The sequence below is a fragment of the Neofelis nebulosa genome, chromosome 15, assembly GCF_028018385.1.
Source record: "Neofelis nebulosa isolate mNeoNeb1 chromosome 15, mNeoNeb1.pri, whole genome shotgun sequence".
Classification (NCBI taxonomy): domain Eukaryota; kingdom Metazoa; phylum Chordata; class Mammalia; order Carnivora; family Felidae; genus Neofelis; species Neofelis nebulosa.
In genome coordinates this window covers 19,877,069-19,904,378 of record NC_080796.1, presented here as the reverse complement: position 1 = coordinate 19,904,378, position 27,310 = coordinate 19,877,069, and the positions used below count along the sequence as shown (strand labels likewise).

General features: G+C 38.6%; 1 protein-coding gene across 1 annotated transcript in view; it reads right to left on the bottom strand.

Annotated features, from left to right (window-relative positions):
* Nucleotides 1-27,310, bottom strand: part of MROH9 (maestro heat like repeat family member 9) — an 89,699-nt gene that overhangs the window by 37,129 nt on the left and 25,260 nt on the right. The window contains exons 5-8 of the mRNA XM_058700399.1: nucleotides 21,431-21,566; nucleotides 20,784-20,870; nucleotides 18,504-18,608; nucleotides 4,509-4,644 (exon numbers count right to left, since the gene is read on the bottom strand). Of these exons, the coding sequence (XP_058556382.1) occupies nucleotides 4,509-4,644; nucleotides 18,504-18,608; nucleotides 20,784-20,870; nucleotides 21,431-21,566 (464 nt within the window). The remainder of the gene's footprint in view (nucleotides 1-4,508; nucleotides 4,645-18,503; nucleotides 18,609-20,783; nucleotides 20,871-21,430; nucleotides 21,567-27,310) is intronic.

Genomic DNA, 27,310 nt, shown 5'->3' with positions numbered 1-27,310 from the left:
CTTAGCTAAATCCCAAGTTATGGAATGACTGGGTCATTTGGTCGATGTGTGTTTATCTTTTTAGGATAAACGGCCAAATTGTTTGCCAAAGTTGTTATACCATGTCACGCTCCCTCTGGCAACGCGAGAGTCCCAGCTGCTTCACATCTTTAATAACATATGGTATGGTCAGAGTTTCCATTTTAGACATCCTAATGAATATGTAGTGGGATCTCGGGCAGTTTTTAAGCTACACGTCTTTTATGACCAAATATTGAACATCTTTTGATGTGTGTCTTCGCCATCTGTGTCTCTTCGGGGAAATGACTCAGTAATTCAAATTCAAATTTACCATTTTTTAATTTGGTTGTCTGTTTTCTTACAGAGTTTGGAGTGTTCATTTTTAAATTCTGGGTGTGAGCCTTTTGTCAGATATGTAACTTGCAAATATTTTCTCCCAGTCTGTGGCTTATCTGTTCTCTTAGCAGTGTCTTTCAAAGAGCAGAAATACTTAATTTTTCACTTTTAAAATGTATAGGTCATGCTTTTGGTGTTGTGTTTAAGACATCTTTGCCTAACCCAAGGTACAAGGACTTCTTGTTTCATAGTTTTAGTTTTATGGGTCCATTTTGAATTAACTTTTGCATTACATATAAGATATAGACCAGAGTTCTTTTCTTTGGCATAGATACATAACCAATTTTTCCAACACCATTTATCGATGTTTACTCTTTCTCCATTGAATTGCCTTTGACTCTTTATCAAAAATCATTTGACCATATATGTGCGGATCTATTTAAAAACGTTTGCACTTATGTTCTTGAGGAACGTTGGTCTGTAGTTTTTTGTTGTCATGTCTTTATGTGGTTTTGGTGTCTTATGTGGTTTTGGTATCAGAATGTTGCTGGCCTCCTTGAATGATTTGGCGTGTTTCCTCATTCTCACATTTCTGGAAGAATTTGGGTAGGATCGGAATACTTTCTACCTTTAAGTGTTTGCTAGAACATTACAGTCTGGCGTTTTCTTTGTAGGTATTTTTTCATTTAGTTCAAAATGCTTTCAATTTCTACTTTTATTTCTTTTTTTTGACTCATGGGTTACTTAGAAGTGGATTACCTGGTTTCCGAATATTTTGAATTTTCCAGGTATCTTTCTAGTTTTATTTCTAGGTTAATTCCATTTTGGCCAGAGAATCCATTTTGGACGAATTAAAGACTTTATACTTTCTTAAGAGTTGATACATGGCTTGAATGTGGTCTATTTTGGTAAGTTTTCTGTTTTTCCCTTGAGGAGAATGTTCGTTTTTCCATTATTGGTGGAGTGTTCTCTACATATTAATTAGGTCAAGTTGGTTCAAGTCTATATCCTTAAAAATTTTCTGTGTGATTATGAATTATTGAGAAAGAGATACTGAATTCTCTGACTATAATTGTACATCTGCTCCTTGTAGTTCTATCCTTTTTTAAAAAATTATTTTTAGAGAGAGCATGTGCACAAGCGAGTGGGGGCAGAGGGAGAGGAAGGGAAAGTGTCTCAAGCAGCCTCCCTGCTCTGCATGGAGAGTGTTGCGGGGCTCAATCTCATGACCCTGAGGTGGTGACCTGAGCTGAAATCAAGAGTCAGATGCTTAACCGACTGAGCCACCCAGGCGCCCCCTAGCTCTACCCATTTTTGTTTAATGTATTTTAATTTTTATAAATTTTTAATTTTAGGGACATACATGTTTAGCATTGTTGTCTTATTAATTAATTGACCCCTTTATCATTATGAAATGATCCTCTTTTTCCCTGGAAGCATTCTTTGCTCTGAAATATATATTTTTTGATATTGATTCAGCCACTCTAATTTCTTTTTGACTAGTGTTACTGTGTTATCTTCCAACTTTTAACTTTTATTCTATTTATGGCTTTGCATTTAAACTGGGTTTCTCATAGGGCAGCATAGAGTTGAGCCTTGCTTTTTATCCAATCTGATAATCTCCACCTTTTCACTGGAGGTGTTCAGAATATTTACATTTACTCTAGACGGCTTTAAGTCTTCACTATTTGTTTTCTATTTTTCCCATCTGTTCTTTCTATTTTTCCTCTTTTTTGTCTTCTTTTAAAGTAGTTTTTAAAACATTACATCTCAATTTGGCTTACTATATGTACCTCTTGGCTATATTATTTAGGAGGCTGCTTTAAGGTTTATATTACACATCTTTAACTTATCACAGTTTACTTGTTAAGTGACATGTCACACTCTGTTTGCAGGAACCTTAAAAAGTAATCCTACTTCCTCTTTCAAGCCTCTATTGTTGTCATATAGCTTTTACATTATTATTTTTTGCCTTGAACAGTTGATTATCATTTTAAAAGATTAAATAATGAGAAGGGGCACTTGGGTGGGTCAGTCAGTTAAGCATCCGACTTTAGCTCAGATCATGAACTCACAGTTCATGAGTTCGAGCCCCATGTCGGGCTCTGTACTGACAGCTCAGAGCCTGGAGCCCGCTTTGGATTCTGTGTCTCTCTCACTCTCTGCCCCTCTTCCCACTCATGCTCTCTCTCTCTCTCTCTCTCTGTCTCTCAACTAAATAAACATTAAAATTTTTTTTTAAAAATAATGAGGACAGAATATTTACCTACGTAGTTGCAACCCATTACTCTTCATTCCTTTATGCGGACCTAGATTTTCACCTGGATGTTTTTCCTTGAAGGATTTCCTTTAATATTTCTTTTAGTGCAGATCTGCTGGCAATGAATTCTAGCAGCTCTTGTATATCTAAACATGTCTTTATTTCACTTTTGTTTTCAAAAGAATTTTTGCTGGCTAAAGAATTCTAGATTGCCTTTTCCTCCCCCCTGTACATTGAGAGGCTGCTCCATTGTTTATGGCTTTTACTGATAAGAAATTTACTATCATATTTACTTTTGTTCCTGTGAATGAAATGTGTCTTATTTTCTCTGGCCCTCTTGAAAATTACACTGTTAATTTTTGCCAGAGTGTTCTTCACCTCAGATATTATGCTTTTAATCTCCAGATGTTCAACTGAGGTCTTTTAGAAATTTTTCTATGTCTCTGCTTAACATGTTCATCTTTTTCTTGGACTCCTTAAATAATTGGAATACATTATAACAATTGTTTTAACGTCCCTTTCTACGAATTCTATCGTCTGAGTTATTTCTGGGTCAGTTTTGATTCATTTCTCTCCTCATTATGTGCTGTGGTCTGATTCTTTGCAAGTGTAATAATTGTTATTGGACCCTGTGAATTTTAACTTGTTGACTGCTGGAATATTGGTATTCCTAGGAGTAGGTTTGAGCTTCATTCTGATTAACATTCAAAGTATTTGGAGATAACCTGATCTTTTTAGATCTTATTTTTAAGGTCTGTTAAGTGGCACCAAAACACAATTTAGTCTAGAGATCGTTTTTTCCTTCTAATGAAACAAAACTCTTTGGGTACTCTTCCTCATTACTTGTGCATTATGAAGTTTTAAATGTTGGCTTATCGTCATAGGCACTATTCCCAGCCTTTGCGAGTTCATTGGATTTTTCTCCCTAAACATTCTCCCCTGGCCTCAGGTAGTTTCCTTCACATTCGTATTCTTTGTTGTTGTTGTTAAGTTTATTTACTTCTTTTGAGAGAGTGAGCATGAGTGGGGGAGGGGCAGAAAGAGAGGGTGGGGGGAGAGAGAGAGAGAGAGAGAGAGAGAGAGAGAGAGAGAGGATACCAAGCAGGCTCTGTGTTGTCAGTGTGGAGCCCGACACAGGGCTCAAAGCCACGAACTATGAGATCATGACCTGGGCAGAAATCAACTAACTGAGCCACCCATGCATCCTCTCACATGCGTGTTCTGACCACTACATACCTGAATAAGGAGAACCCTGTGCAAATCTCTGGAGCTCTTTGTGCACTCCTCTCTGGCCCTCAGACCTGTGAGCTCTAGCTATCATGACCTCTCTGGATCCCTAATTCTGTCTCTTCTTGGTGACACCATTGGGTTGCAGTCTACAAACTTATTTTAGGTGGTAAGCTCAAGCAACTGTAGACCCCACCTCATTTGAGGCTAAATCTTTTCTCTAAGTTATTTGGAAATAGTATGATACTTTCAGGACTTGCTTTTATGCTTTGTTAGGCAGGCCACAGCAGCATTTACTGCTGGTGGCTAATTTTCCCCCACCCCTGAAGCAAGAATCTGAATATTCCATTTGATGCCCCATTAGAGGGGTAAAATATACCTCCTTTTTAAAAAAGTCCCATTGGTACCATTTCTTCTCTTTCTCCTCTTCTTCCCCACAGCATTCCTGTCCCCAGCATTAACACCCAACACTAATCCAAGTATAGTACTTTATAGATCTTGAAGAACCATGATTGGCATATCTTGATCATTCTAAAAAGATTATGAAAGGCGTGTTAGAAAGTGGAGCTATAGATGTTGGGGCAGGCTTTAGAAATCTACAGACATAGAGCCTTCTTGGGACCCACAAGGAGAAGTTAGGGACAATTTGTAGTACCCCTTAGAAGAGGTGGTAAATCATTCTTACCGTTCTGACACTTTGCAATGCAGAGGAGGTGATGCATGCCCAAGGATGCTTGTTGTGTGATTGAGACGTCATTATGGCAACACAGAAGAGACAGTTCTGCTGCCAGGACACCCAGACATGGAGCATCAACACTTGCCTAATGGGAAAAAACAAGGGAGAAAAATGCATTTTCTGTGCCTAGTCAACATTGAATGTTGGTATCCGATCCTCTAATATCTATATTGGACTAGGGTTAGAGGATGAGCTTCCAAATTTACCAAACCTATGTTCAAATCTGTTACTACCTCAGTTTCCTCCTCTGTGAAACGTAGATAACAAATGCTACCTTGTAATAGTTATCGTGGGGACTATTTACGACAAAAAAGCAAGTTCTTAGCAAAGTGTTTGGAAATAATGGGAACTCAACTAATGTTAGTTTCTATTCTGTAAATCAGGTAGCAATTTTCAGGCAGCACATTCCAAGATTTTGGGGCAGAGGGAGGATATCCAAAAACTGTCATGTGCTCTTGTCTATGTATGACACACTTGAGATGCCTCTGTAAGCCACTGGAGAAATGTAACTTTTCCTCCTGGAGTTGTTCTGATTCTTCCCAAAGAAATTCATTTTTTAAAAATTCAGAGCATTTACTTTTGATGTCAAAGCTACCATCACAACCTTTATGTATTTCTTCCTACAACGTCCTGTGACACAGGCTGTCCAAATAGTTAGATTTTCATCTTGATTGACTAGTCAAGAAGAAAGGAGAGGTGGAAGGGACATTCTGGTTTTGTGAAGGTTTGAGTACCATTACCAATTATTTTTTTAAACAAAGGGGGCTCTGTTCACATGTAGGTTTGGTAAACTAGTAGGTCTTCTTGTTTCTAAGACAGGTGATTATTTTTCTTAAATAGATGTTTCGAGGATTAGAGCAAATTTTGGTGGTAAAAGTTAAAACCAAGTCAACCCTCTGGGAGGATCCCACAGCCTGTTTCTCTTTCTTTCTACTACTCTCATATGTCTGCTTAGCCCTGCCTCTCATGTTGTTTGACCCACCCCTTTCTCTCAATCTTAAACACACACACACACACACACACACACACAGTCATTTCTAAAGAGGAATGTGAAGTGAACTGGGTCATGGGTCAAGGGCATAACTGAACAAGGATACTGGGAACGATGGTCTCAGCAGAAGAAGGAGAGATAATCCTTTACTTCTGTGGATTCTTTGTAAGGCTGGCCTTGGGGTCCCTCTACTCTAGGAGTCCTATGAGTTAGGAGAATCTAGAAGCAGACAGTACAGACATTACACTGGGCTCTAGGGAGACATGTTTTCCTTCCCTGGGTTCTCTTTTCTTTGGAATTGCAGCCCAGGTTTCTTTTTCCATCTAATGGCAAGATTTTAAGAACCACCATCACACTGTGGGACTGAGTGGTACTTCTCTATCGGGCCTGATGGGGGAGTAGTCCTCTCAGCTTAGTTCACAGAAGTTGGGAACCATTTACAAGGGATTGCCCCTAAAGTCTTATTTGCCTCAAATGGCTTTTCTGATTATGCCTCCTCAAGAACTTGTGGATGTGTAATTACCAGGTGTTTTTGTAAATGAAGCTATCAGTGGTCTATCTATTCTGTTTGCCAGGTTGGGTCTGTCTAATTTCTGTCTCTATTGTAGGTGTGGCTGTTTCTAGATTGCATGGCACGTTTGAGGAGGATGGGGAACATGACAGGAGAAAGGCTCTGCACTGTGGAGCACACTGATTATGCCCTTCAGAAGTGTACCAACAACAGCTACACTCTCTCCAACACAAGACTTTGGGAGCTTCCAATACAATATGGCCCTGCTTTTATAGAAAATCTATCCAAGTGCTGAAAGGAAAATAAGCATTAAGATCTGGAGAAAAAAAAAAAAAAAACTTCTCAGAATCCATCCCTAAGCTGGAGTATTTCTGCTCACTTTTCTGACCCTTTCTTACTGGATTCCTTCTTTGTAGATGTGGCCTCTCCAGTTCCTTGTCTTAACAATAATGGTAGTTTAGGTACTAAATTCCATAGGCAACCACTCCTAAGTGTTTTTAGCTGCTTCTTCTGGAGGTCACCTTTTTATCTCTAAATAATGGACTCCCATTTCTGTTCTAATATCAGTTTGGGACATTGCCTATCTATTCCTGCTGTGATAAATTAGGGGTTATCACATCTTTCTGTTTTACCACCATCCTCTCTATATAGCTTGTTACTCATGGCACATTACTATTTGTAGTCCTTCCCTTTTCTGTTTTCATAATATGGCAGTACTTTTATTTCTTGTTTCATAGATACAAATACCTTGTTGATCTTCTGCTTTATGAAGTAAGTGTTTTGGAGCACTTGTATTTCCCTTCAACTTTTTTCTACCATGTCTTCTACTTTCTCACTACTTTTGCCTGTACTTTATCGTGCATTTATTTATTGTGGCAAAAAATATACATAACCTACAATTTACCATTTTAACCCTTTTTAAAGTACCCAATTCAGTAGCATAAATCACATTCACAATGTGGAACAACCACCACCTCTCTCTAGCTCTAAATCTTTTTCATCACCTCAAGTGAAAACCGCTAACCAGTCAGTCTTTATTCTTTGGTAACCACAGTCCCTGTCAACCACAAAGCTGATTTCTGTCTCTGTGGATTTGCCTATTCTGCCATTTCATGTAAATTTCATAGAACACGTAGGCTTTTAGGTCTAATTTCTTTCACTTAGTGTAATGTTTTCCAGTTTTATTAATGTTGCAGTATATATCCGACCTCATTTCTCTTTTTGGTGGAGTAATATTCCATTGTATGAATATACCACATTTTATTTGTCCATTCACTTTGTTGATGGACATTTAGGTTGTTTCCACGTCTTGGCTATTGCGAATTATGCTGCAATGAACATTTGTGTATAAGTTTTTGTTTGACCAGCTCTTTCAAATTCTTTTGGGTATATACCTAGGATTGCTGGGTCATACGGTAATTGTGTATTTAACTTGTTGAAGAACCACTAAACTCTTCCCTGCATTTTTGCTTTTGCATTGTTAAGTTTATAGCATGTGATGGGATTCGATAACTTATTTGAGTTTTCTGTGATTGATCCTAAAAGCTGAAAATCAATAATGTGGTCTTATTATTATGATTAAGTAAAATTGTTTAATGCATAGGCCATTTTTACTTTAATTATATTTTCTTTTGGCATATAAATATGTTTTCTCTACCCTTTTCAAGGCTAAATTCTCACCTGTGACCTGAATTGACTCTTTATTTTGATAATCATGTTTCTCTCTTTATTTATCTTGGGCTGACTCTGGTATTTGGAGGGGTTAATCCAAATGTCTGACAAATCTTGGTTATCTAGTCATACTTACAAATGCAATGCTTCTTGGCAGAATTTATGTATGTGAGCAAGGCTCATCAACAGGTGGGCTTTGCTTTAGAGTGGTTAGGTGGGGACGCTGGAGTTACACTGAAATATTTCTGAACAATCAGGATAATTTTCTCAGGGGATTTTCTAGCCATTTTGAGGAAGAAGTCCTCAAATTTTATCTGCCAGTGGACCCAGGTCCCTGTGGAATATAGTACATGTGTAAAGGGGGATGGAAGGCAATAGAGTCTTCTGTATAAACTTTCAGTGAATCCTTTCAGTTAATGCATGTATTTTCAACCCTGCTTTGCCTCTCACCCTTCGTCATTACTTGGACCTCCAAGCTCCAGCTTCTCCAGAGTTGCATAGGGCAAACTGCTTCCTAAAAAGCTGTACCCCATCCTAATGTTCACGTGCACCTGTCTTTCAGCTTCCTTTGTGAGGCTTTGTCAGTTACCATTTTCTATCTTTTCTATCATCCTGTTGACATCTAGCCCACCTAAAACTTTTTACTAATTTGACAAATTTCATCACTTCCATTTTGTGAGGACTTTAGAGGGAGAGGAGAGAAAGGCATGCAGATAATCTGTTAGCTTTGACTGGAAATCCTCCCCTCATCTTTTATTTATTTATTTATTTATTTATTTATTTATTTATTTATTTTAAAATTTAATTCCAGGTAGTTAATATACAGGGTTGGTTACATTACTTTCAGGTGTACAATGTGATTCAACACTTCCATACATTACCCGGTGTTCATCATCACAAGTGCACTCCTTAATCTCCATCACCTATTTAATCCATGCCTCTCCCCACTTCCCCTTCGGTAACCATCAGTTCATTCTCTACAGTTAAGAGTCTGTTTCTTAGTTTGTCTCTCTCTCTCTTTTTCCCTTTGCCCATTTGTTTTGTTTCTTAAATTCCACATATGATTAAAGTCATATGGCATTTGTCCTCCTCTCACTTCTTCTATTTAGTCTTATACTCTCTAGCTCCATCTATGTCATGGCAAACAGCGTGATTTCGTTCTTTTTTATGGCTGAGCAATATTTCATTGTGTGTGTGTGTGTGTGTGTGTGTGTGTGTGTGTGTATAGATACCACTTCTTTATCCATTCATCAGTTGATGGACATTTAGGCTGCTTCCATATCTTGGCTATGTAAATAATGCTGCTATAAACATAGGGGTGCATGTATCTCTTTGAATTAGTGTTTTTGTATTCTTGGGGTAAATACCTAGTAGTGCAATTTCTGGATCACAGAGCAGTTCTGTTTTTAACTTTTTGAGGGATCTCCATTCTGTTTTTCCACAGTGGTTGCACCAGTTCACATTCCCACCAACAGTGCCAGAGGGTTCCTTCTCCTCCACATCCTTGCCAACATGTGTTGTTTCTTATGTTTTTGATTTAGCCATTCTGAGATGTTGGAGGCGATATCTAATTGTATGAATTTACATTTCACTGATGGTAAGTGATGATGAGGATATTTTCATATGTCTGTTGGCCATCTGGAGGTCTCCTTTGGAGAAATGTCTATTTATGTCTTCTACTCATCTTTAATTGGATTATTTGTTTTTTGGGTGTTGAGTTTTATAAGCTCTTTGTATTTTGGATACTAACTCTTTATCAGATATGTCATTTGCAAATATCTTCTCCCATTCAGTAAGTTGTTATTGTGCATGGTGTAAGAAGGGGTCAGTTTCATTTTTTGCATGTAGCTGTCCAGTTTTTCCAATACCATTTATTAAAGATACTGTTTTTCCCCCACTCAATATTTTTTCCTGCTTTCTTGAAGATTAAGTGACCATGTAAATGTGGGTTTATTTCTGGGTTTTGTATTCTTTTCTATTGATCTATGTATCTGTTTTTGTGCCAGTACCATAATGTTTTGATTACTACCGCTTTGTAATATAAGTTAAAGCTCAACATTGTGATCCCTCCAGCTTTGTTTTTCTCTTTCAAGATTGCTTTGGCCATTTGGGGTCTTTTGTGCTTCTGTACAAATTTTAAGATTCTTTGTTCTAGTTCTGTGAAAAATGCTGGTGGTATTTTGATAGGGATTGCATTAAATCTGTAGATTCCTTTGGGTAGTGTAGACATTTTACCAACACTTGTTCTTCCAATCCATGAACATGGAATGTCTTTCCATTTCTTTGTGTCATCTTCAATTTCTTTCATCAGTGTTCTATAGTTTTCAGAGTACAGGTCTTTCACCTCTTTGGTTAGGTTTATTCCTAGGTATCTTATTATTTTTGGTGCAATTGTAAGTGGGATTGTTAATTTCTCTTGCTGCTGCTTCATTATAGTTGTGTAGAAATGCAAATAGATTTCTGGGTACTGATTTTTTTTTAATTTTTTTTCAATATATGAAGTTTATTGTCAAATTGGTTCCCATACAACATCTGGGTATTGATTTTGTATCCTCTGACTTCACTGAATTCGTGGATCAGTTGTAGCAGTTTTTTGGTAGAGTTTTTAGGTTTTCTCTATACAGTAGCATGTCATCTGCAAGTAGTGAAAAGTTCACTTCTTCCTCATCATTTTGGATGCCTTTTATTTCTTTCTGTTGTCTGGTTGCTGTGGGTAGGACTTACTTCCAGTACTGTGTTGAATAAAAGTGGTGAGAATGGACTTCTTCCTGACCTTAAGGGAAAAGCTCTCATTTTCCCCCTATTAAAGATAATGTTAGCTGCGCGTTTTTAATACATGGCCTTTATTATGTTGAGATATGTTCCCTCTAGATGTACCTTGTTGAGGGTTTTTGTCATGAATGGACATTTTACCTTGTCGAATGCTTTTTCTGCATCTATTGAAATGATCATATGGTTCTTATCCTTTCTCTTACTGATGTGATGTATTACACTGATTAATCTGCAAATATTGAAACATTTGCATCCTGAGAATAAGTCCCACTGGATTGTAGTGAATAATTTTTTTTAATGTATTGGTGAATTCAGTTTGCTAATATTTTGTTGAATATTTTTGGATCTATGTTCACCAGAGATATTGGCCTGTAGTTCTCTTATTTTGTGGTTATATTTACCTCGTTTGGGTATCAGGTTAATGCTGGTCTCATAGAATGAATTTGGAAGTTTTCCTTTCTCTTTTATATTTTGGAATAGTTTGTGAAGAACAGGTATTAACTTGTATTTAAATGTTTTATAGAATTTGTTTATGAAGCCATCTGGCCCTGGCCCTTCATTTTTTGGGAGTTTTTTGATTACTGATTTCATTTCTTTGCTGGCTATTGATCTGTTCAAAGTATCTATTTCTTCCTGTTTCAGTTTTGGAAGTTTATATATTTCTAGGAATTTATTCATTTCTTCTAGGTTGTCCAATTTGTTGGCATATAGTTTTTAATAATATTCTACTATAATTGTTTGTTTTTCTGTGGTGTTGGTTGTTAGTTCTCTCTCATTTGTGATTTTATTTATTTCAGTCTTTTTACTTTTTTTCATGATAAGCCTGGCTAGAGGCCTGTCAATTCTATTGACCTTTTCAAAGAACCTGCTCCTGGCTTCATTGATTTATTCTACAGTGTGTGTGTTTTTGTTTCTACATTTTATTACTTATTATTCTATATTCATTTATTCCTGCTCTAATCTTTATTATTTCTTCCTTCTGCTGGTCTTAGGTTTTGTTTCTTGTTCCTTTTTCTAGCTCATTTAGGTGTAAGGTTAGGTTGTATATTTGAGGTAGGTATGTATTTCTATAAATTTCCTTCTTTTTTTTTAAATTTTTTTAACGTTTTTATTTATTTTTGAGACAGAAAGAGACAGAGCATGAACGGGGGAGGGTCAGAGAGAGGGAGACACAGAATGTGAAACAGGCTCCAGGCTCTGAGCTGTCAGCACAGAGCCCGAGTCGGGGCTCGAACTCATGGACCGCTAAATCATGACCTGAGCCGAAGTCGGCCGCTCAACCGACTGAGCCACCCAGGCGCCCCTAAATTTCCTTCTTAAAACTGCTTTTGCTGTATCTCAAAGGTTTTGAACCACTGTGTTTTCATTTTTATTTGTTTCCGTGTAATTTTTTATTTCCTCTTGTATTTCCTGGTTGACCCATTCATTGTTTAGCTGCATGTTATTGAACTTCCGTATGTTTGTGGTCTTTCTAGAATTTTCTTGTAGTTGATTTCTAGTTTCACGTGTGATGGTCAGAAAAGATCATCTTTTTTGCATTTGTTGAGACTTTTTTCCTGGCCTCATAGGTGATCTATTCTGGAGAATATTCCATGTGTACTTGAAAAGAAAGTGTATTCTGCACTTCTAGGATGGAGTGCTCTGAATATATGTTAAATCCATATAGTCAAGTGTGTCATTCAAAACTACTGTGTTCTTATTGATTTTCTATTTGGATGATCTCTCCATTAATTTAAGTGGGGGTGTTAAAGTCTTTTATTGTTATTGTATCACTTTCAACTAATTCCTTTATGTTTGTTATTGTTTTATGTATTTGAGTGGTCTCATGTTGGGTGCATAAATATTTATAATTGTTGTACCATCTTGTTGAATTGTCCCTTTTATTATTTTATAGTGCCTTTCTTTGTCTCTTATTACAGTCTGTTTTAAAGTCTAGTTTGTGTGATCTAAGTTTTGATACTCTTTCTTTTGACATCCATTTGCATGATAAAAGTTTTTCCATCCCTTTGCTTTCAATCTGCACGTGTCTTTAGGACTGAAATGAGTCTCTTGTCTTTTGTCCAATTTGTCACCCTATGTCTTTTGATTAGAGCACTTAGCCTATTTCCATTCAAAGTAATTATTGATAGATATGTATTTTCTCTGATCCTTTCTTGTCTTTCTTTTGTAGTTGGCTCATTTTCTTTAGTGATATATTTGGAATTCTTTCTCTTTATTCTTTGCATGTTTATCAGTGGTTTTTGATATATGGTTGCCATTAGTTTGTATATAACCTCTTCTGCATGTCACAGTCTATATTAAGTTGATGGTCACTTAAGTTTGAACCCATTCTTTTCTCCTCACCTCCCCACGTTTTAGTCATATGTTGTCATATTTTGCATCTTTTTATTTTGTGACTTGACTGACTTTTTTTTTTTTTTTTTTTTACAGAAATAGTTCTTTTTACTGCTTTTGTGTTTTCTACCTTCGTATTGTCAGTTTTGGTCTTTGCTTTCCACTCACAGAGTCCCCTTTAGTATTTCTTGCAGGGCTGGTTTAGTGGTCATGAACTCTTAGTTTTTGTTTGTCGGGGAAACTGTTTATCTCTCCTTCGATTTTGAATGACAGCCTTGCTGGACAGAGTTTTCTTGGCTTCAGATTTTTCTCATGCAGCACTTTGAATATATCATGAACGACGGCCTGCCAAGTTTCTGTTGAAAAATCTCCTTCTGGCCTCATGGGTTTTCCCTTGTAACTGACTGATGCTTTTTCTCTTGCTATTTAAAACATTTTTTTCTTTATCACTATATTTTGCCATTTTAATTTTGATATATCTTGGTGTGGATCTGCTTTTGTTGATTTTGTTGGGGAATCTCTGTGCTCCCTGGATCTGGATGTCTGTTTCCTTCTCCCCAAATTAGGGAAGTTTTCAGCTATTATTTCTTCAAATAAATTTTCTCCCCACTTTTTTCTCTCTTTTCTTCTACTGGGACCCCTACAATATGAATGTTATTATGTTTGATGGAGTCACTGAGTTCTCTAAGTCTATTCTTGTTTTGCATAATTCTTTTTTTCTTTTTTCAGTGTGATTGCTTTCCATTACTCTGTCTTCCAGGTCATTGATTCATTACTCTGCTTCTTCCAGTCTGCTATTCATTCCCTCAAGCATGTCTCTGATTTTATTTATTCAGCCCTCTATCTATGCTATGTAATTCTTTATCATGTGTTAATGGTCTCACTGATGCCTTCCACTCTCTCTTCAAGTCCAGCAAGTATCTTTATGATCACTACTTTAAATTTTCTATCAAGCATGTTATTTATATATTTTTTACTTAGATCTGCCTGTAACCTTGTCCTGTTCTTTCACTTGGGACAAATTCCTCTGTCTTCTCATTTTGTCTAACTCTTCTGTGCCTGCTTCTCTGTGTCAGAACAGTCAGCTATGTCTCCTGTTCTTGAAAGTAATGGCCTTATGAAGAAGAGGTCCTTAGTGCCCTATAATGTAAGCTCCCTTATTCCCCAGGGCTTGTCACTTCAGGGAGTATCTTCAATGTGTGCTGTGTGTGCTCTGCTGTTGTGTCCTGGCCACTTTATCCTGCAGCTCAATTGTCTGTCTCTCTGCCTATTGTGGGAAGTGTTTGGTCCTTGGCTCGAATGTGACAAGTTTTAACTAGGTGTGCTCTGGTCCGCTTGTGAGATGATACCCATTGCCACCTCTACCAGAACTGAAGCCCTGCAAAACTCTTGGGACAGGAGACTCAACGTGGGCAGGGGTTTGGGCCAGCCAGTTTTCTCGGAAAAGGCACCTGCTGAGCTGGGACCAAGCAAGCATGATTGGGAAGGGTGATTCTGCTGGAGCATGGTGGCGGGCAGCGGGGGGGGGGGGGGGGGGGGTCGGGGCTTCATGTAAGCAAGTTAGGTAGTGATTGCCCTGTCCTGGTTGCTGCACATGGTTCTGTGTTAATGCTGAGGGGAAGGAGAAGGAAACGACATCTGCCAGTTCCTTTGTTCATGGAGGGGGGTTTCTGCATGAATGTTGCCTTTCTGGGGCACACTCAGAGAAGAGCAAATAACCTCCTCACTGTGTGCTCCAAGTGCTTTTCATATCACTGTTTCCATGCTGTATGTCCATAGGCTGCCTGTTTGCTTTCCCTCTAAGAGCAGCACAATGTCCTCTAAGCTCTTCTAGAGCCAAGTCTGCTGACCTTTAAAGCTCCAGGCTTTAAGCCCCAGTGATTGCAAGAACTCATGAAATTTGGCTCCTCCCACTTTCCAAGCCAATTGCCATGGGGATTCATCTTCCCACAGTGCTACCCACTGTGCTAGTCTGTCCCTTGCCCTTCTCTTTGCCCACATCTCCCTCCCTACCACAGAATTCATGATTTGTTTTTTTCCCAAATGGTGTGTCCACACTTCCTACCATCTTTAATTTGGGGTCTTCTGGACTCTTCTCTACTTTTAGTTGTGGAGTTTATTCTGCCAGTCTTCAGGTTGATTTCTAGGGTACTTAAGATGATTTGATAGTCACCTACTTGTATGTGTTGGACAAGGCAAGCCTAGGGTCCTCCTACTCCACCTCCATCTTCTTCCCTAAATCCCACCCGTCTTCTTTTGGTGGGGGGGATTCCCACTCATCTAATTATTATTATTATTATTATTATTATTGCTGCTAAAAGCTTTATCGTTTACATTTGGCCCATAGCTTGGGAGAGGGCTGCAGGGTGGTTAAAAAGCTGCCTAGTGGCTGCAGGAAGAGGCTCAGGCACAAGCCCTCGCACCAGGGGGATGCCAGAGGGGCCCCTCAAAAAGGCTGCTGGGCTCCAGAAGCTCTTACTTATGCTTGGGGGTGAGGCTTTTTAAGAGATACTCATTCAGCCCAGCCTGGGGGTCAGCCAGCCTATGGAGGTTTGTCAGGGGGTCACCCATCTTCTTGATGACTTCTACTGCTTCATCAAGGAAATGATTCTCTGGCAAGTCACAGAGATGGGGGTCTGCATGGGCACAACCCAGGGCATGCAGACCCAAAAGGGGCTGGTTCAGGCTCTTCTCCAGAACCAGGGCAGCTTCCATGGAATCCAGGGTTTTACCCCCACTCATCTTGATATGACTTCTGCATGTTCTAGAAAAGGGCATGGCTGCCACACTGGTTTTGCATCTTCAAGAGACGCTCAGTGCCCTCCCACTTCTCCTCAGCCAATTCTTGAAAGAAGTGGCTTATGCCTTTAGCGCCACATCCTCATGGCCAAAATAGAAGCCCAGAGAAGGGTATGTGTAAGAGGCCCACAGATGTCTGTTGACCAGGCAGTTGACAGCGGCCTCCACCTCTGTGGAATAATTCTGACGAATCTGGGTGCTCGTGGTTGATCGGTAATAAGGAGTTAAGCTCAAAATAGGGTATCGGCTGGTCCTGGAGGCAGAGGGTGGCCAAGAAGATGGCTCCAAAGGTTGCAACTGGAAAAAAGTTTGGAGAGTGGTCGGAGGCTGATAGAAGGGGCGCCCCTGAAGTCTGTTCCATCCAAACACTGTTGAAGCAAGAGAAAGATTGGCAGGACCACTGGTGCGCTGCCCCACCCATCTCTCAAATGCTGAAAGACTGTGCCAAAAGAACAAACCCAGGAAAAGCCTTTCTGTTAATGATATAAGATGACACGATTAGCTCACGTTTCTTTGCCTGTTCGAAAATTGAATAGTTTAATTGAAGGGACAAATACTCTCTGAGTGTGGAAGTTCTTCACCCTGATAGGCACATAGGTCATATAAGGAGAATTACTGCATGAAAGAGTATTTTTGATAGAATATAAATGGTAGTTTGGATTATTTAATAATACAAGGGCCACTGAGATTCTGGAAGGTGTAGAATAGGGTAATTTATTTTTTTATGTTTATTTATTTATTTTTGAGAGAGAGAGAGCGAGCGCCCACAAGTCGGGGAGGGGCAGGGAGAGAGACACAGAATGTGAAGCAGGCTCCAGGCTCAGCACTATCGAGTGCAGAGCCCGAAGCTGGACTCAAACTCATGAAGCATGAGATCATGACCTGAGCCGAAGACAGACGCTTAACCAACTGAGCCACCCAGGCGCCCCAGGATACAGTAATTTATGAAAAAAAAAAAAGTCTTTCCAGTGAACGGACAGCACGTGAGCACAGAATAGGTAGTTACATATAATTAGAGAAGGGCAAAGCAGATCTTCACTGATTATCTACAATGTGTCAGACATACAGATACAGAGACAAGGCCTGGGGGAAGCCTAGTTTTTAATTTAATAATGCATTCATCTGTTTTATTTCATATATTTGTCCTCTCTCCCCCATTAATTTCACTGACTTAACCATGTTTAGAGGACATTATCATAAAGAGAAAGTTAACCTAATAAAGTTTTATGCCTGCTTGACTATGACGAACTGGTTGATGCTAGCTTTGCTTCTATGTTCTGGAAAATGCTGGTGTGCTTCCACCTGCTGGTCCTTAGTGAACATTGCAGAACAAAGTAATCCGTTACCCTATTTGACTTCTCAAATCTCAGTTGTAAGTAGGGACACCCAATTTATGACAGGCTTCTGCGCACATGTGAATTTACAGATTTATTTTTTTTAACAGTTGAGGGATGAGATGTGTGTAGGGGACAATGAACTTCATGAACATAATCAAAATTGAGAAGAGGTGATAGATGACAAAACTCCAAAATGTCATACCTGCTACCTGAGTGGAACTCACTAGAATATAAATGAACAAGTATATGTATACTGAATACAAATGCAAAAGCAGACAGCCGCTCATGAATAGATCTCGGTCAGACAGTCGCCATCAAAGACTTGCTGAGTGCATGAAACATTTAGAAACTGTTCAGAAAACAGGCTGGATTTGCGATCTGCACTTAATCTCAAGCCTTGCTGCAAAATTTTGAATGACTAGCCTTTCAGACATATGAACGGACAGCCGAGCCATTTTAGAAATAGAAGGCTGCCTTCCCTGGCCAGGCAACCAGAAGATTGAAGCAAATCACTCCCTCTCTCTTTTGAAATAGAGAATTAGCTGATGCAAAGAACATCCTGGACTGCATTTCCTCCTGTAAGTAGATTACATTACCTTCCAAAGCTGATTTTAAACAAAACAGTAAAAATTCAGATATATTGTAAAGTGTATCTAGGCTTTTTGTCTCAATATGTCTAGAAGCTCTCTGTATAAGAGGTAGAAAATGGGTACGTGAAGGTGTCATCACGAATGTATGTTTCTGGCCCCCTTTATTCTGAACTCCTGAATGATTCAAACAATCAGATGAGCAATTAGAAGGCTTATGTTTAAAAATCACAGTTAAGAATGAGTTGCAAAACAGAGACTGGATACACAGTATCCAAAAGGGAGAGAAATGTTCATAGACGGCAAGGATTTTTAGAAGGCAAGGAATGATGTTATTAAAAATACAGAAAACCCCAGTACATACTGGCAATTATGAGATGCCTGTTTGCTTTCCAGCTGAAAGGCAACCGTTAGAAAGTCCAATAACATCCCAGTGTTGGTGAAGGTGTGGGCAAATGATTACTCTAATATCCACAGGAATACAAACCGGAGGATAATTTTGTAATGCTAAAACTGTAACCTATCCATACTCTTTGATCTATTATCTTTCTAAGCATTTCTAAGTGAACAAGCACTTGAAAAAAGATAACCATTTGTATATTGTTTGAAGTAGAAAAAAAAAACCCAAATATACCCGAATTTCCATCTATAGTTAAATTACAATACATCAAAACTACGGGGATATATGCTTTGGCTGAAAGAATGAGATACACTTACATACATTGCCATGAAAATATCTGAGGGACATATTGTTCGGTGAAAAAATCGAGTTGCAGAGCCATGTAAAATCACGCAGGATATTGACTCTTTTCTCAGTATCCCAACCTGCCCGCATGTTCATACCAAGCAGGCATTTAGAACTCTCCAGCCTCAAGACTTGGAAGGCAGCACTACAGAGACTCGGCCTTCAGGAGCGGGTGGCGTAATTGCACTGTCACTTACGTATCCCCTGACTTTCCTGGAGGCAAAGCTCAGCACCCTGCTGATGACCACTATGGCTCTCTCCTGCAGGTATGAACTGTCTTCATTCATCCACATGGCCATGTCCTGTGGAAAACACAAGAATCATCCTAGAGCGTGGTGTTTCCATTTCTACATGTCCCCTCCTTTTAGTCTCCGTCTCCACCATGTCAAGGGTCCCCGGGGGGCTCCTGATTATGTCACATCTAACCTACATTGCTCTCAAAAAGACGGACAGGACAACCGGCTAGTTGTATGCTACAAGCTATCTAGCACACTTCATCTATTGTAGCAACTATACCTGGGTAGCATGTTACTAATGTATTTGTTTTCTATTTACTATGATATTTTTTATTTAAATTCTAGTTAGTTAACATATAGTGTAGCATTGGTTTCAGGAGTGGAATTTAGTAATTCACCACTTACATGTACCACCCCGTGCTCATCCCAGTAAGTGTCTTCCTTAATGCCCATCACCCATTTAGCCCATCCCCCCCACCCACCTCCCCTCCAGCATGGGTTGTATGTTACTTAATTCTATCCAACTGAGTCTTTACTAATGTGCAATCTAACGGTCGCTTTGTCAGTCATCATAAAGAGCTTAACATGAGGCTGTGATGGGATTATCCGCTGCTTCTCCTCTTTTTCTTTCAAAGTACTATCCTCTCTCTTTAATCACAGGATCTGACTTTCTATTTTAAAAGAGACTTGAAATGTCATCTGATCCTGAAATGTCATTTTACTCCAGAATTTCCTCTGCAGATTCGACACTCAGTTATTTTCTGGCTCATGGGTGCAGAAAATATTCCTGGAGGCAGCTCGGTTAGAAGGTTCTTGCTAATTTTGATTCAACTCCATCTTGCTGTAACTTCTATTTGTTCTAAATCTCCAGATGCAGGGACATATTTACAAGCTTGGGAAGGGAAGAAGACTGCCTATGCCTCACATGCCAGCTACCATCAACAGATTTCTTAAGGCACTCTGCTGGAGTCCATGGAATTTATGCTAAATGTCCTCCTTTCACTGGCTCCTATTGTATAAAACTGGTCTGAAGTCCATTTCCCAGGGCAGAAGAGTCTAAATCCCTGGAGGTCAGTCTCTGCCTTTTCTACGTGTGGGCTTTCAGCTTTCTGAGGATCAAGAGAGTTTCTAGACATGGAAGGTCTAAGAGCAACATGGTTAAGTACTAGGTTACCAAGTTCGAGTAGCTCCCCCATTCATGAGCATTGTACATACTATTCCTCCTCTCTCTGCTTCCATTTCCTTATCTGCATAATGGGTGGGTGGGTGGGGGGAATGATGGTAACTTCCTCATAGGTTTATTGCAAGGATTAAATGAAATAACCCATATATGAAGTACTCAGCTTAGTGCCTGATGTAGAACAAATGCTCAATAAACAATGGTTTATTGGTTGAAAGAGCATGCATGGGGAAATAGTTGTAAGAATGGAATAATCACAACTACTTTGAAGGGCTGTGAGGTGAAATTTTTAAAGTACACAGAAAATATTTGGCTTAAATTAGGCACAAAGGAACTCTGTAGATTTTATTTTTCCTCACATTCCTTCTTGTCTTCATAAATACCAATTCTGCCTCTTGACGTGAACGTATTTTATAGTTTGCACAGACTCATAATGCTCCTGGTAGAATAAGTCACTCTGGTTCCCCAGTATTTTCGGACAGGTTCCCCTGATGCCGTCTTGCTAGAAATGCACAGCTAAAGGTCGTCAGATATCCTGAGCAGTCTCCTGTCTCTGACTGAGATGTTAAAAACAGTGAAGTCTTGATGTAAGTGGGGTTTGGCGCAGCTGTTACACCTTCCTCTGTTAGTTATCATGGTGTCCATGAGGATGGGATGCTCATGGGATTCTCCAGTCCCAGGGCTGTGGGGGAACAAGCAATCATACAGACACTATCGAAGTATGATTTAATGTCGCACGGACCTGAAGGTGATTTAGGCCAGTCACCCTCTCCTCTCTGTTAACCCATATTGGATTCACTTTTACATTGCCACATAACACTTGTCTTAAGTGTCTGGTGGTGCCATTCTCCCCAAATTGCATTCTTAAACGTGTGTCTCTGTAATCCAAATAAAGGGAAGTGATTTCATTTGGGGCGTATTTTACACCTTCGGAGGGAAAAAAAATCAGCCACCAAATACCTGAAGAAGATGCAAATATGACAAAAGGGAAATGATTAGTGAAATACAGTGAGCTCTTTTAGATTTCAGACCAGAGAACAAAGTGCTTGCTTTCCCTTTACCTTTAAGATTTGCAGTTTGTAGAGGTCTTTAGACACTAAGATGAGAAGAGTGTCTTCATACATGTTTAAAATATTTTGATACAAATTCTGAAAAACAAAAATATTGCACAAACAGTCGGCCAGATAAAATTAGATGTAATTGTACTCCACGTCTATAGTTTTGTGTCCCGGGGTCCTGAGTTATCCCCATACGCTGAAGGCAAGAAAGGGACCAGGTGGCTATAGAGATGGGACCTCACTTAGTACAATGTGCCGTGAACCGCTCCCCCATCTTACAAGGCAGGTGCACTGTGTAGCTGTGCTGAGGAAATGGAGACCAGAGGTGTTGTTGACCTTACTGTAGGGCTCTTCCTCTCTCCACCTTTCTTTGCTCCTCTTTTCTTCTTTGCAGCCTTGGCCCATAAACTCTGTCCTTGCTAAAACAATTAACCTAAACTCTCCTCACTCATTTGTTCTCATAACTCCTATGCGATCCATTACATCCCAAGGATTGTGGAATTCACAAGGAGTCCAGAGGCACTGGAATGGACTGTTCATTATATCTCAAAAGAGTGAAGGAGGTAGCAAAGGGCATTTGGTGCAAGGGCATTTGTCAGGATTGCTGTGGCGCATAACAGTGCCTCTTCATAACTGAAGCGGAGACTTACCTCTATGTCCTCTTTGTCATCTTCACTGTTCCCCATTTGCCTCACTTTCTCAAGACTTGGAATAGAAAATACCTTTTTAAAGGATGACTCTATTATCTTCAGTTGGGATTCAAATTGCAGTGAGGGATCTACAAAGCTAATGAGAAAAAAGGTACAATTATTCAACAGAGAAGATAACAAATGCAACCTAACTTTGGTGGCTCGTCCTTGGGTCAGAGAGAACGTGCTAGAAAATGAGACCCAGCTCCTGGCTTTATATAACATGTGGACTTTTAAATATTCCCATAAAAATGACAATGGCACTGTAAATATAAAGGAATGAATTTCTTTGTAAAAAATCATCTGTAATCAGTTATTTAGAAACCAGAATATATTTCTCCATAGACATAATAATGTAAAGAGTGGTTATATTTCCAGGCAAGCCCACAAAGCCATGCTGAGCTTTAGTTGAAATGTATTACTGCTACATTTTCTCTAAACCACCATACAACGTTGCTCACATTTAATATTTCTGATACTATGGGGTTGCATCCCTCCAGTTATTGGCAAAAGAAACCTGCCCATCAGCAGTTAGAAAGATCAATTATGACATAATTGTTATTCCTTTGATATATGTGATGTGGATAACAGTCCTTCCTGATTTTTTGGGAGGTGAAAATGTTTTCTTATTTTTTTGAAAAGATGGTGATATTGATCGTAAGGCAGGAAATTTTGTGCTGGACTCGGAATATCTTTTCTCTACTGGACAGGAAAATTGAAATATCTAATACCCACTGTTTGAAATGGAAACTCTTAGAATATATTAGATCATTTTCAAATCTTGGGAAGATTAATTTGACTTCTTTATGGTTTATGGATGATCACACTCTGAACAGACTCCCAACAAACAAAAGCTCAGGACCAGATGGCTTCACAGTATATTCTACCAAACATTTAAAGAAGAGCTAATAACAATTCTTCTCAAATTTAACAAAAAAAAAAAAAAATAGAAGAGGAAGGCAAACTTCCAAATTCATTCTATGAGGCCAGCATTATCCTGCTACAAAACCAGATAAAGACACCACACACACAAAAAAAGAGAACTACAGGCCAATATCTCTGGTGAACATAGATCCAAAATCCTCAACAAAATACTAGCAAATGGAATCCAACAATACATTAAAAATATCATTTATCACAATCAAGTAGGATTTATTCCCTAAATGCAAAGTGCTGTTCAATATCTGCAAAGCAATTAACATGATACATCACGTCAATCAGAGACAGGATAAAAACTATATTGATTGTTTTAATAGATGCAGAAAAAGCATCTGACAAAGTATAACATCAATTCATGATAAAAACCCTCAACAAAGTACATCTAGAGGGAACATATCTCCACATAATAAAGGCCATGTATTAAAAACCCGTAGCTAACATCTTTAATGGCAGAAAAACTGAGAGCTTTTCCTTTAAGTTCAGGAAGAAGTCCATTCTCACCACGTTTATTCAACACAGTACTGGAAGTAAGTCCTACCCACAGCAACCAGACAACAGAAAGAAATAAAAGGCATCCAAAATGATGAGGAAGAAGTGAACTTTTCACTACTTGCAGATGACATGCTACTATATAGAGAAAACCTAAAAACTCTACCAAAAAACTGCTACAACTGATCCACAAATTCAGTGAAGTCAGAGGATACAAAACCAATACCCAGAAATCTTTGCATTTCTACACAACTATAATGAAGCAGCAGAAAGAGAAATTAACAATCCCACTTACAATTGCACCAAAAATACTAAGATACCTAGGAATAAACCTAACCAAAGAGGTGAAAGACCTGTACTCTGAAAACTATAGAACACTGATGAAAGAAATTGAAGATGACACAAAGAAATGGAAAGACATTCCATGTTCATGGATTGGAAGAACAAGTGTTGGTAAAATGTCTACACTACCCAAAGGAATCTACAGATTTAATGCAATCCCTATCAAAATACCACCAGCATTTTTCACAGAACTAGAACAAAGAATCTTAAAATTTGTACAGAGGCACAAAAGACCCCAAATGGCCAAAGCAATCTTGAAAGAGAAAAACAAAGCTGGAGGGATCACAATGTTGGGCTTCAACTTATATTACAAGGCAGTAGTAATCAAAATATTATGGTACTGGCACAAAATAGACATATAGATCAATAGGACAGAATAGAAACCCCAGAAATAAACCCACAATTACATGGTAAATTAATCTTCAAGAAAGCAGGAAAGAATATCGAGTGGGAAAAAGGCAGTCTCTCCTAAAATGGTATTGGAAAAACTGGCTACATGCAAAAGAATGAAACTGCTCGCTTTCATACACAATACACAATAATAAAGTCAAGGTGGATTAAGTATATAAGTGTGAGACCTGAAACCATAAAAATCCTGCAAGAGAACACAGGCACTAATTTCTGACTTTGGCCATAACATATTTGTAGATAGGTCTCTTGAGGCAAGGAAACAAAAGCAAAAATAGACTATTGGAACTACATCAAAATAAAAAGCTTCTGCACAGAAAAGGAAACAACAAACAAAACTAAAAGACAACCTACTGATTGAGAGGATATATTTGCAAATGACATGTTCAATATAGGTTTAGTATCCAAGATATATAAAGAATTCAGGAAATTCAACACCCAAAAAACAAATAATCCAATTTAAAAATGGGCAGAAGACATGAATAGACATTTCTCCCCAGAGGCCATCCAGCCAACAGACACAGGAAAAGATGCTCCTCATCACTCATCATCAGGGAAATTCAAATCAAAACCACAATGAAATATCACTTCCCACCTGTCAGAATGGCTAGAGTCAACAATACAAGAAACAACAGGTTTGGGCAAAGATGTGGAGAAAAAGGAACCCTCTTGCGTTGTTGGTGGGAATGTAAAATGGTACAGCCATTGTGGAAGAAAATATGGAGGTCTTTCAGAACATGAACAATAGAACTACCCTACAATCCAGTAATTGTGCTACTGGGTATTTACCCAAAGAATATGAAAACACTAATTTAAAAGGATATATGCACCCCTATGTTTATAGCAGCACTGTTTACAATAGCCAAATTATGGGAGCAGCCTAAATGTCCATCCATAGATGAATGGATAGAGAAGTGTGCGCGCGTGCGCGCACACACACACACACACACACACACACACACACTAGAATATTATTCAGTCATGAAAAGAATGAAATCTTATCATTTGCAACAACACAAATTGATCTAGAGAATATAATGCTGAGCAAAATAAGCTGGTCAGAGAAAGACAAATGTCATATGATTTCACTCATATGTGGATTTAGGAAAAAAAACACAAATGTACAAAGGGGAAAAAAAAAGAGGCAAATGAATAAACAGACTCTTAACTGGAGTCTGGTAGCAGATGGTTACCAGAAGGGAAGGAGGTCAGGGGAATGGATGAAATAGGTGAAGGAGATTAACATTATACTTATCTTGCTGAGCACTGACTAATAATATATGGAACTGGTGAATCACTTACTATATTGTATGCCTGAAACTAATAAACACTAAATGTTAACTACACTGGAATTAAAATAAGAAAAAATTAACCAATTTCATGAGCATAAAATTAAAGTTTTTAGAATAAGAGTTTTTTCAAAACGATAAAATAATTTTGAAATGCTACCAATTATGGTTTATCATTGGAAGGTAAGGGTGGTCCAATGTCTTAAAAACTATTGATTAGCACATGCCTATTAATAGATTAAATTAAAAAAATCATGCTTTAGTCAATCTTGGAAAAGGAATAAATATCAACATCATATTCTAAGGAAAAAGATCTGTAAAATAATTTCTCGAAAGGTTTTATTTAAACCAAGATCCACCATTTTGCTAATTGAGAAGTAGTGTAAGAGTTTTTATTAAAAACAGGAACAACATAAGGTTTCAATTTCCAATTTAAAATATTATGTCAGAGTTTGCTGTATTTCGAATAAGGCATGGTCTAATAAAAATAGTTCAGCGAGCTCAATCAAACACAGGATAAATATACCCCCCTAAAAATCCCATATGCATCCCAGTATATCAGAAATTGCTGTTCAAACAAAATGGGGGGTAAACCCTGAAATATAGTATAACTAAGAAGCTAGTCTAGTAATGTGCAGAATCTATGTCAAAAATACCTCAAACTTTAAAAAAAAATTTAATGTTAATTTATTTTTGAGAGAGAGACAGAGACAGAGCGTGAGCGGGGGGGGGGGGGGGGAGAATGGGGAAGAGAGAGGGGGAGACACAGAATCTGAAGGAGGCCCCAGGCTCTGAGCTGTCAGCACAGAGCTCAACCTGGGGCTTGAACCCACAAACCGTGAAATCTGACCTGAGCCGAAGTCGTATGCTTAACTGACTGAGCCACCCAGGCACCCCAAAGATACAATCAACTTTTAAGAAAGAACATAAAACAGAACTTGAATAATTAGAAATATATATTTATAAAGAGGAAGATCATTTATAAATGTCACTTAATCTCAAATCGTTTTACAAACTCTGAAAATGCAATTAAAATTTCAGGACATTTTCACCAGAAGTTGACAAAATAATACAGAGAGGGGCGCCTGGGTGGCTCAGTGGGTTGGGCGTCCAACTTCAGCTCACAGTTTGTGAGTTTGAGCCCTGTGTCGGGCTCTGTGCTGGCAGCTCAGAGCCTGGAGCCTGCTTCAGATTCTGTGTCCATCTCTCTGCCCCTCCCTTGCTCATGCTCTGCCTCAGTCTGTCTGTCTCTCTCTCAAATATGAAAAATAAAAAAATAAATAAATGGGGGCGCCTGGGTGGCTCAGTCGGTTAAGCATCTGACTTCAGCTCAGGCCATGGTCTCGCGGTATGTGAGTTCGAGCCCCGCGTTGGGCTCTGTGCTGACTGCTCAGAGCCTGGAGCCTGTTTCAGATTCTGTGTCTCCCTCTCTCTCTGACCCTCCCCCGTTCATGCTCTGTCTCTCTTTGTCTCAAAAATAAATAAATGTTAAAAAAAAAATTAAAAAAAAATAAATAAATGAAGGAAGTAATACAGAGAAACATCTAACACACTCACCTCAGTTTTCCCAAACGGTAACATTCTCCAAAGACTTTAGTATATCACCATCAGAGTACTGATATTGATTCAATCCACCAATCTTGTTCAGATTCAACAGTTTTATTTGTGCTCGTGTGCATATGTGTGTGTGTATTTAGTTCTATACAATTTTATCACACATGGAGCCTCATATATCACCACTGCCATCAAGATGCTCAAGAACAGCTTGGAACCCTTAAACCCGTAGCTATTCCATTACACAGATGAATTAAAAAAAAAAAACAAAGTTAAATAAGCCTTTGGAAATGAGGCATTTTATTCCTTTTTATTATGTATTTATTTATTTATTTATGAAATCACATATCAAGTTTATTGTAGGGAAAAAGGAAAATATAAAAATCAGATATATTTACCCACTTAGCCCATAGACTTATTGGTAGTATAGTCATATATAAATTCCAAGATTTTTTCATGATGCTAATAAGCACATTGAATGTGTGTTTTCTGTCTCTTAGTCTTTTTTTTCCCAATATATGAAATTTATTGTCAAATTGGTTTCCATACAACACCCAGTGCTCATCCCAACAGGTCCCCTCCTCAATACCCATCACCGTCCCCAATACCCTTCCCTCCCTCCCACCCCCCCATCAACCCTCAGTTTGTTCTCAGTTTTTAAGAGTCTCTTATGCTTTGGCTCTCTCCCACTCTAACCTCTTTTTTTTTTTTTCCTTCCGGAAATGAGGCATTTTAAATAAGTGTTATCTGTATTGGGGTCAGTCAACATTGTCTGTAACTGCCCAGATAAGAAGTATGTTAGGCTTTGCTGGCCAAATTG